General features: G+C 33.5%; 1 protein-coding gene across 1 annotated transcript; it reads right to left on the minus strand.

The window, feature by feature from the left end:
- Positions 1-1,806: 1,806 nt before the first annotated feature.
- Positions 1,807-2,733, minus strand: LOC110256234 (olfactory receptor 5K3-like). The gene has a single exon (XM_084992466.1). The coding sequence runs from the start codon at positions 2,731-2,733 to the stop codon at positions 1,807-1,809; it is 927 nt and encodes a 308-aa protein (XP_084848592.1).
- Positions 2,734-10,566: the final 7,833 nt, after the last annotated feature.

Raw genomic sequence — 10,566 nt, forward strand, 5'->3', positions numbered from 1 at the left:
GCTCATATTAATCTGCTCCAGAAAGACGCTAATGTTTGATGCTTCTAAGCTAGATTCAGATTTCTTAGGGAAGCCCTTAAGATTCTCAATAATCTGACCCTCTTCTACTTTTTTTTCCTCTCACATTCACCACCAGCTCTCACCAATACTTTTGTCAGCTCTCTGACTCTGTCCCACAGTTCACCTCCCTGATCCCCATTCCCAGTGCCACACTCATTTCCATACCCATTGATTCTGGCCATACCCATTCCTGTTTTTCTCCAAATCTTAAACTTTTTCCCATGTCAAAGGCACAATTTCTTCTAATGCTACTCAAGAACTAAATGTCCCATGTGACAAAGATCTCCACTTTTTGAATGCCTAGGCATATGGGGGAAAATGCAATATCGATTCAAATTCTAGCTCATTCCAGTGACCTGGATGAGCTTGGCCAAACTCCAAAATATTTCAAAGTATGGGAGTTTTCTAAGGCAAATCATGAAAAGTCATTTCTAACTACTTGATAGGTTTAGTGTTTAAAAAGTTTAGCTTAGTTACAGGCAGACAGTAGGTTCTCAGTGAATGAATTTTTTCTTCTTTCACATTTGCACATGTGAGGATCAATACATATGTTTTGTTTAGCTCTTTCAATTTTTGCTGTTTTCTACCTCATTAATGCTTGAACAGCACCACCAGCTCTTTGTTAATCCTATGCATGTGTCAATACTTTACATTGGACTCAATCCAGGTTCATGGTATTCCCAATGACAAGATATGCATGTAATACTATCACAGGGAAGTAAAAACTCTTTTAAAAAAGAGCTATGTTCATAAATTATAGTGTCAGACATAATGGAAAATGATTCAAACTACATGAGAATTTAACATGCATTCAGATATCTGTACAAATAGCATCATTTTCAATCGCAGATTGATAAATCACTAATGTATTCACATATTCTCTTTAGGAGAACTTGAGAGAAAATTGGCTAACATAAATAGGAAAACATGCCTGATTAGAGAATGCATGCTCTGCTTGATTTCATAGTTAAATGCAATCTCTTGAACAAACTCAAAAACAAGAATCAGATTTAAACTTAGAGCATACTCTTGTCACACACTGTTGTTTAAGAAGGGGTTAATTTAAGAACTTGGAATATGGCTGAGTTTGTGTGATTATGCCTTGAGATTCCAGAATATGGCCAATAGTATTAAATGGAGGTAATCTATGTAGTGAATTCTATTCAAAGCATTTGTTCAATTTGTTGAAAATTACAACTCATACTCTGAAACTAAAAGCTACTGCTGTAACTGAATACATCTTGACACAGTTTGTGACTCAGGAGTGATTTTGTCTTCTCAGGCCCGTGCCACAGCACACGCAGGTTCCCAGGCTAGGGTTCTAATCAGAGCTACAGATGCCAGCCTCTAACACAGTCACAGCAATGTGGAATCCGATCCATGTCTGCAGCCTACACCACAGCTCACAGCAACGCCAGATCCCTAACTCACTCAGCAAGGCCAGGGATTGAACCCACAGCCTCATGGATTCCAGTCAGGTTCCTTTAACAACTGAGGCATGATGGGAACTCCAGCAGTAATTTTTTAGTTCACCCCTGATGGAAACTTGTAAATTAATTTTTGGAATACATTCTGGCAGAATCTCTCCCTCTGAATTTATTTATTTAGCTCAGACTATCATGTTTTACTGATGTAATATTTTATATGTAGTGGTCATTTTCTAGTTTGTTTGTATTCCTTAACTTTGAAAATAATGTTTTATCAAGTTAAAATCAGTTTTTTATATGGGATATTTGTTTCAGAATGTTATGACCTCTTAATCATTTTTTTCATGACATTGATTACTTCCTTATTTCTTAAGCTATAAATGAAAGGATTTAATAAGGGAATAACTAGAGTATAAAAAATAGCCAGGGGTAAATCTTTGTCTTCTTCATTAACTGAATTTGGTCGAATGTACATGAAGAGAAGAGATCCATAGAAGATTGAGACAGAGAGAAAGTGGGATGCACAAGTAGATAAAGCTTTGCCTCTTCCCTTGGTGGATTTCATTGTGAAAATTGTGAAGAGGATGAAAAGGTATGAGATTATAACTATTGTAATACTGAACGTTTGAACTGACCCAGAAAAGATAAATATCATCAATTCATTGAGATAAGGGTCAACACAGGAGAGTCTGTATAATGGAAGAACATCACAAAAAAAGTGGTTGATTTGATGAGACCTACAGAAAGTTAACCTAAACAGAAATCCGACATGAATCATGGAGTGCAGGTTACCAGCTATGTAGGCTCCTGTGGTCATCTTAATGCAGAGTTTATTTGACATCATGCTGTGGTACATCAGTGGGTTGCAGATGGCCACATAGCGATCATAGGCCATTGCTGCCAAGAGAAAACAGTCTGCAGTTTCAGCTAGGCAGAGGAAATACCACTGTGCCATGCATTCATGGAGGGAAATCATTCTGTCCTTAGAGAAGAAATTCTCTAGCATCTTGGGGGTAATGGCACAGGAACAACAGGAATCCATCAGAGCGAGGTTGCCCAGAAAGATGTACATTGGTGTGTGAAGATGACGCTCTGTACATATCAATGCCACCAGACCAAGGTTTCCCACCATGGTGATCAGATAGATTGCAAGGAACACAAGAAACAGAATGGTCCTCAATTCTGGGTGATCTGCAAATCCTGTGAGCACAAACTCTACTGTCAAGGATTGGTTATCCCCAGTCATGTCTACATTCATTGTCTGTTGAGACAGGAATTATGGTTATACAAGATGGGCAGGGAGGTTGTGGTTGGTGGATACAAACTGTTACACTTGGGATGTATGGGAACGGGGCCCTATTTTATAGCACAGGAAACTGTTCGTAATATGTCACCATATTGTACAATAGAATTTGTAGAAATATTGTAAACCACCTATAATTTAATTTAAAACATATTTGTAATTTGAATATATGTAACTTTCCTTTTAAAATTTTCTTTTTCCACCAAGGAATGAGCTTCTTCTTCAAGCTTTTCCTACTGTCTTGTGATACAAACACACAAACTTCTGGGGGCATTTGTTAGCCTAACATGTCAGTTCCTATGACTTCAACTCTGAAACTCAAAATTCACAAGATTGTTTTGATAATTACAGGAGCGTTGCTCAGAGTTACAAAGGTTTGTTTTTATGAATTTATTCAACTAAAGTGCATAAATCTAGGTAATGATTTTTCGTTCACTGTGCCTACCCAATTTCAGTTTTAATTTTTATATTAGAGATACTGAAAATGCTTTTAAATCACTTTTCTATATGTGCATACATTTGCATTAGCAAAATTTTTTTCATATAGTTCCCCAGTAGGGGAAATATTTGAAGTCATCTTTCGATGGTATGTTTAAAATATATTTTATTATTGTTTGAAGGTTGCTAAGGATTAAAGAGAGAAATGCTCAGCTTTGAAGAAAGTCAACTCACAGATCTAAGGAATAAATATATGTATTGTTGGTCATCTCTTTATCCCTTTCCTAGTGTCATACCCATTTCCAGAAACAGTGACTTTCTCCATACCATTATTCCTATTTAATTTCGCCCAGATATATACACATTTTCTTCTTTTACCTAAAACATTGTTTATATATAATGATACTTAATAAAGCTAACTAAATGCTTCTCATCATTTTAATTTTCACTTTCTAGACTCTCCAGCATGTCTATATACCCAGTACAAAGTATGATGATTTATGTCTAATCTTCACTGCATTTTGTGCATATGTGCACACATTTTCCTTACTGTGTTGTAGACATTTTGATTTTAGCTTTAACTTTTAATTCTTACAACAGCTGTACTGTGCTATGGGGATAAAGTTGTGTTGATTCCAGTCCTACTTCAATCTCAGTGACATTAGATGGGTGAATTTGTGTTCAGAGTCCTGCCAATGATCCTTAATGACTTCTTTGGTGGTCCTTCCGGGGATCCTTAGTGACCACTTCCACAAAATGAGTCTGTTAATTTTGAAGGAGATTCTTCAAAGATAATTATTCAAAACTTGTTATTTACAGAAATTAATGTTAATACACAAGGTATGTTAAAACTCATACAATTCAATGAGAAAAAGGACAAACATTCAGATTAAAGAAAGGAAGTAAAAAGTTATTTTTACAAAGGACATCAAAATCACCAAGTGATACATGAAAATATGTTCAACCCCATTAATAATTAGCAAAATGCAAATCAATACCATGAGCTATCACTTCAAAGATGTCAGAATGCCTGTCATCAAGAAGACAAGAGAAAACAAGTATTGCCTAGAATGTGGAGAGTACAGAATGTAGAGAAAACTCTTGTTGGGAATGCAAATCGTTTCGGTCACTATGGATGCCAATATCAATTTTCCTCAAATAAAATTAGAACTACCTTGTGATCCTGCAATTCCACTTCTGTGTATATACTAAAAGGAAGTGAAAACAAATTATCCAAAAGAGATATGAACTCCTGTTATAGCATCATTATGTACAGTAGCCAAGTTATAAAAACACCTAAGTGCTACTAAATAAAGATTAGTGGATAAAAGTGAAAGGACATTCAGCCTTGAGAAAGAAGTGTATCCTATTTGCAACAACATGGGGATATCATGCTGGGATAAGTCAAAGAAAGACAAAAACTTCATATCTGAACAAGCCAAACTCATAAAATAGATTAAATAGTGGTTGCCAGGGTTTGGGTAAATAGGAGAGATAGTGTTTATGAGTACAAGCTTGAATCTAATAGATAAATAAGTCAGGAAGATCTAGTGAACACTATGGTGAATATATTATTATAATCATTAAAACTGTTCAGAGTCTAGATCTCAATTATTGCCACCACCGGAAAGAAACGGCAATTTCATGACTTGATAGAGTGCTAACCAATGCTGCAATTGACAATCATATTACTATTTACCATTATGTGAAATCAACATGGTATAAACCCTAAACTTACGCAATGTTACATGTCAGGTATATTTCAGTAAAGTGTTTATCATAAAAATTTAAGTATGTCTTATCTGAGTTGACTGAGTACTATTTTTATATTTCTAAGAAAACTGTGTGAGAATTTTCTGAAGTATGTCACAGTAGATCAAAGACAATAAATAAAAGTTTACCTTTATACTTATTTTTTTCTAACATTTAGAAAAGAGAAAACCCTTAAATCTTAATACATTTTTGAAAGCAAGTTGTAATTTTAAGTGGCTATCTTCTATCATTATTTAGTGATCTCCTAGGAATATTTAGTGATTTGTGTAGTCATATGTATTCCATATTGAATATGATTTATTTTTCCATAACCAAATTTTGAAATAAACACCTTGGCTGAAACTTTTATTTATTAGTTTTCTTTAAAATATAAAATGTTAACCACTTAATTATTCCCAAAATATCCAGCACAGTTACTTTGTGTCCTTACCTGTGTATTTAAGTCTGACTTTTAATCAGAGAAGGTCAGAGGGCTTTGCAGTTTGAATCTCCTTATAGTTTTTCTACAGTGCTCAGTTTTAAGTAGAGGTAGAGAGATAACTGAGTAGTTGAAATCTCACAACAGCAAAATACTTTAGATAAATAAATATTAATGAATGCTAATATTAAAATAAAAAATTGGAATATTCCCTTACCTGGATTTCACTAGAAAAAAGTTTTGTGACACCTCACGATTGCTTTGTGTTGTTGCATCTCAAAGAATTTCAGAATATAAACCTTGGTCTCGAAAACATTTGGGATTAAAAGAATAAATATGTTCAAATACAAATAGGTTACTGTTGATAATTATGTTCTTTACAATGAGAGTTAAAATTTTCCATAAAATCCTAAGGGATATCACTGCACTGACACCAGTAAGTTTCTGTGGGAAGATTCAGTTGCCAATACCTATCAGGAATTCTGTGATATAATGAGGTCAAAATAATTACCTTTGTGAGGGTCAGTAAAGATTTTATGATACCTATTGATAATTATATAACTGACCACATTTTTATTTTTTGTTTTAATTTTTTAAATTGTTATTTCCCCAATACAACTTTTTTTTTCCTACTGTACAGCATGGTGACCCAGTTCACTTTTATATTGTTTCTGACTTGTCAAAAGTGCCATCTGAGCAGAAAAGAATCTCATGTTTGCTTGACTTTTTTATCAGGGTAATTAATATGGTTTATGAAAAATGATTAGAATTTTGTGAGAAGACTAGAAGCTGTTGTATGTTTATCACAGGGTCATCTGTGAGTTGATTTGTTCTGATGTTTTGCAAAATACCATTGGAAACTCTGATATTATTCCTTAGTCCCATACGTGAATTACCTAGATGGTTTTCCTTCCTTTGGTTTTCCCCGATGCCTTTATTTTTCACTCAGTCTTTCTCCACTCATGCCACTAATCACTGATCAGTATACTACATGTTTATTTGTTAGTGCATGTATAGGTAGTCACTGACTTCCCTCCTCCCAGTATTAACATATAGGCTCAAAAGAGAAAAGGTTTCTCTGTTAGGTACATTCATCTATTTATAATACCTTGATAATAGGTGGAAATTTACAGTAGTTAAGAATGATTTGTCCTGTGAAAGAAAAAATTATACCCAAATATTTGAAATGTGCTTTCATTAGTTTTCAGAGAAATTCATTTTTGATTATGGTATTTCAGATGCTTCACCGTCTGTGTGTATTTGACATACAATCTTGATTTTTTCTTCTTTCCAGGGACATTACCATTTGCCATGTTCATTCCATCACTATTGCTTTGTGTACTTGCGTCATTAATTTACTTGTAAGGTTTCCTTCAACTAAAACACCATTTTAAGCCTCTGTTTTCATCCCAATCTGCTCATTCTGGATTGCAAATCAGATCTCCATGAAGATGTTCCTAGGTCCTTTATTTTTTTAATTTAATTTTATTGGAGTATAGTTGATTTACACTGTTGTATTAGTTTCAGGTGTACAGCAAATGAATCAGTCATACATATAAATAAATCCATTCTGTTTTCCCATATAAGTTATTACAAACTATTAAATAGATTTTCCTGTGCTATAAAGTAGTTCCTCATTAATCATTTATTTTATTCATTCATGTTTATATGCTATTCCTAACGTCTCAATTCATCCCTTCCTTCAATGGTTTCACCTATGGTAACCGTAAGATTTTCTGTAAACAATAATGTTTTATTACTTCATTTTGGATTCAGATGCCTTTATTACTTTTTGTTGTATAATTGCTCTGGCTAGAACTTTTAATCCCATGTTCAATAAAAATGGCAAGAGTTGGTATCCTTGTCTTGATCCTGATTCAAAGGAAAAACTTTCAGCTGTTTAGTGTTCAGTATCATGTTAGCTGTGGGCTTGTCATATATAACCTTTATTAAGATGAAGTGTTTTCCCTTGGTACCCACTGTTTAAAAAGTTTTTATAATAAATCGATGTTGAATTTAGTAAATGTTTTTACACATCCATTGAGGAGATTATTTGATTTTTATCTTTTTTTTTGTCTTTTTGTCTTTTTAGGCTTATATAATACTTATTTTTTCATATAAACTCTTTTAGATTATAATTTAGAAGTCCTGGTACTATATAGTTTTTAAGTCCACACTGGCAGCATATGGATGTTCCCAGGCTAGGGGTCCAATCAGAGCTGTAGCCGACAGTTTACACCAGAGCCACAGCAACACAGGATCTGGCCGCATCTGCAACCTACACTACAGCTGATGGCAACGCTGGATCCTTAACCCACTGAGCAAGGCCAGGGATCGAAACCCTGTCTTTTTGGATGCTCGTTGGGTTTGCTAACCACTGAGCCATGACAGGAACTCCACATCTTTGTTTTTTTTTTAATGTTTATATATTGATTAGATTCTGGAAGTTAAGCCATCTTTACATCCTTGGACTAAATCCCACTTGCCAATTGTGTATGATCCTTAAACTGTACTGTTGAATTCAATTTGATAATATATGTTGAAGATTTTTGCATCTTTGCTCATCAGGGATACTAGCCTGTCATTATCTTTTCTTTTGTGGCCCTTGTCTGGTTTTGATATCAGAGAGATGCTGGCCTTGTAAAATGTGTTTGGAAATGTTCCCTCCCCTTCTATATTTGAAAGAGTTTGAAAGAGATTAGTATTGTTTTTTATATTATTATGCTTATTTTACTTTCATATTGAGGTAGAGTTTATACACAGTATTATATGTTTCATATATACAGCATAATGACGAAGTACTTTTACAGGTTAAAATCCACTAAAATTTATTACAAGATAATGTTTGTCATAAAAAAGAATGAAATAATGCCATTTGCATCAACACAGATGGACCTAGAGTCTATCATAACAAGTGGTGCAAGTCAGGTAGAAAAAGACAAATATATGATATCACTTATATGTGGAATCTTAAAAAATGGTGGACATGAACATATTAACAAAACAGAAACAGACTCATGGACACAGAAAGCAAACTTAGGGTTACCAAAGTGGAAAGTTAGAGGGAAGGGATAAATTGGGAATTTGGGAGTGACATATACAGATTAGTATATATAAAATAGATAAATAACAAGTATCTAATGTTTATCACAGGGAACAATAATCAATGGTTTATAATAACCTATATGGGAAAATAATATTATATGTGTATATATACATATGTACACATAATAATTTTATGTTTGTGTCTACATATTATATATTTTTGATATTATATATTTTAGATATATATTCATAATGTGTATACATACCCACACATATAACTGAATCACTTTGCTATACCCCTGAAACTCACACAACAGTGTAAATCAACTATATTTCAATTAAAAAAAAAGATAGTGGCTATATTCTTTTTATACAGCATATCTTTATTGCTTATCAATTTCATACATAGGAGTTTGTATCTCTAAGTCCTACACCCTTAATTTGCCCCCTCACCTCTTCTCTCTCCATTTGGTTTGATTTCTCCATTGGTTTGATTTCTACATCTGTGAGGGTGTTCCTGTTTTGCATATACTTTGTATTATTTTTTAGATTCTACATATAAGTAATATCACATACATGTCTTCTGACATATAGTCTGACAAATATTTCTGACATATTTATCTAAATATAGTATTCTCTAAGTTTATCCACATTACTGTAAATTGTAGAAACATAATTTTTTATTTTTGAGGAATGTTTCATTGTGTGTGTGTGTGTGAGAGTATATATACCCATACATGCTGACTTTTTTTCTCAATTAGTCTGTAGAATGTGGCACATGGGTTGCTTCCATATCTTGGCAATTGGAAATAGTGCAACTGTGAACACTGGGGTCCATGTAGGTTTTAGAATTAGTGTCTGTGTTTTCTTTGGATATATGCCAGGAGTGAAATTGCTGGACCATATAGTAGTACTATTGTTAATTTTATGAGGAACCTCCATTCAGTTTTCAATATTGACTGCAGCAATTTAAATTCCACCAAACGTGTTCAAGGGTTCCCGTTTTTCTACATCCTTGCCAACATTTGATATCTGTGGAATTTTGGATGTTAGCTGTTTTGACAAAGGTGAGGTGATATCTCATTCTTTTTATTTGTGTTTCTCTAAAAATTAATGAATGTTGACCTTCTTTCATTTGCCTGTTATCCATTTATATGTATTTGGAAAAATATCTATTCTGGTCTTCTGCCTGAGTTTTGAATAGGATGGGTTTTTGGTTATTGATTTGTACGAGATGTTGCAGTATTTTGGATATTTATACTTTGCCACTTACATATTTGCAAACTTTTTTTCATTCTGTAGATTGTCTTTTCATTTTGTCAACTATTTTCTTCTCTACGAAAAAGGTTTTAAGTTTAATTTGGTCCTCTCTGTTTATTTTTGCTTTTACTTCTTTCGCCTTAGGAGAGATATAAAAAAATATTGCTGTGATTTATGTCAAAGTGTATTCTCTTCTGAGAGTTTTGTATTTTAAGGTCTGACAGATCTTTAATCTCTTTTAAGTTTTTTTAAATATAGTATGTGAAAATGTTCTAATTTAATTCTTTTACATGTAGCTGTCTGGTTTTCTCAGCAACAGTTGTTGAAAAGACTGTCCTTTTCCCATTATTGCCTCCTCTTTTCTTGTCATAGCTTAATAGACCATAGGTGTGTGAGTTTATTTCTGGACTCTTGAATCTGTTCCATTGGTCTGTGTGTCTGCTTTTGTGCTAATCCATACTGGTTTACTTACTGTAGCTTTGTAGTACAGTCCAAAGTCTAAGAGAGTTTTTGTTTCAGGTTTGTTATTTTTTCTCAGGTTATGAGTGTATTTTATGGTTCCATCTGAATTTTAGGATTATTTGTTCTAATTCTGGGGATGGTGTCCTGAGTATTTTGATAGGAATTACATTAAATCTGTAGATTGCTTTAGGTAGGATGGCCATTTTAACAGAATCAATTCTTCCAGACCAAGAACACTAGATAACTTTCCATTCCTTTGAGTCAACCTCAGTTTTCTTCACCAACAATATATAGTTTTCAGAATATATGTGATATATTTAACCCCCTTTGTTAAGTTTATTCCTGGGTATTTATTCTTTTAGCTGTTTTTGTTTTGTTTG

The sequence above is a fragment of the Sus scrofa genome, chromosome 13 (assembly GCF_054392235.1).
Source record: "Sus scrofa isolate SSC_HxYL_T2T_F1_AM1 chromosome 13, Sscrofa_HxYL_maternal_Yorkshire_Landrace_v2.0, whole genome shotgun sequence".
Lineage (NCBI taxonomy): Eukaryota > Metazoa > Chordata > Mammalia > Artiodactyla > Suidae > Sus > Sus scrofa.

Coding starts and splice junctions, on each gene's coding strand:
- LOC110256234 (XM_084992466.1), bottom strand. CDS start 2,733: ATGACTGGGGATAACCAATCCTTGACAGTAGAGTTTGTGCTCACAGGA.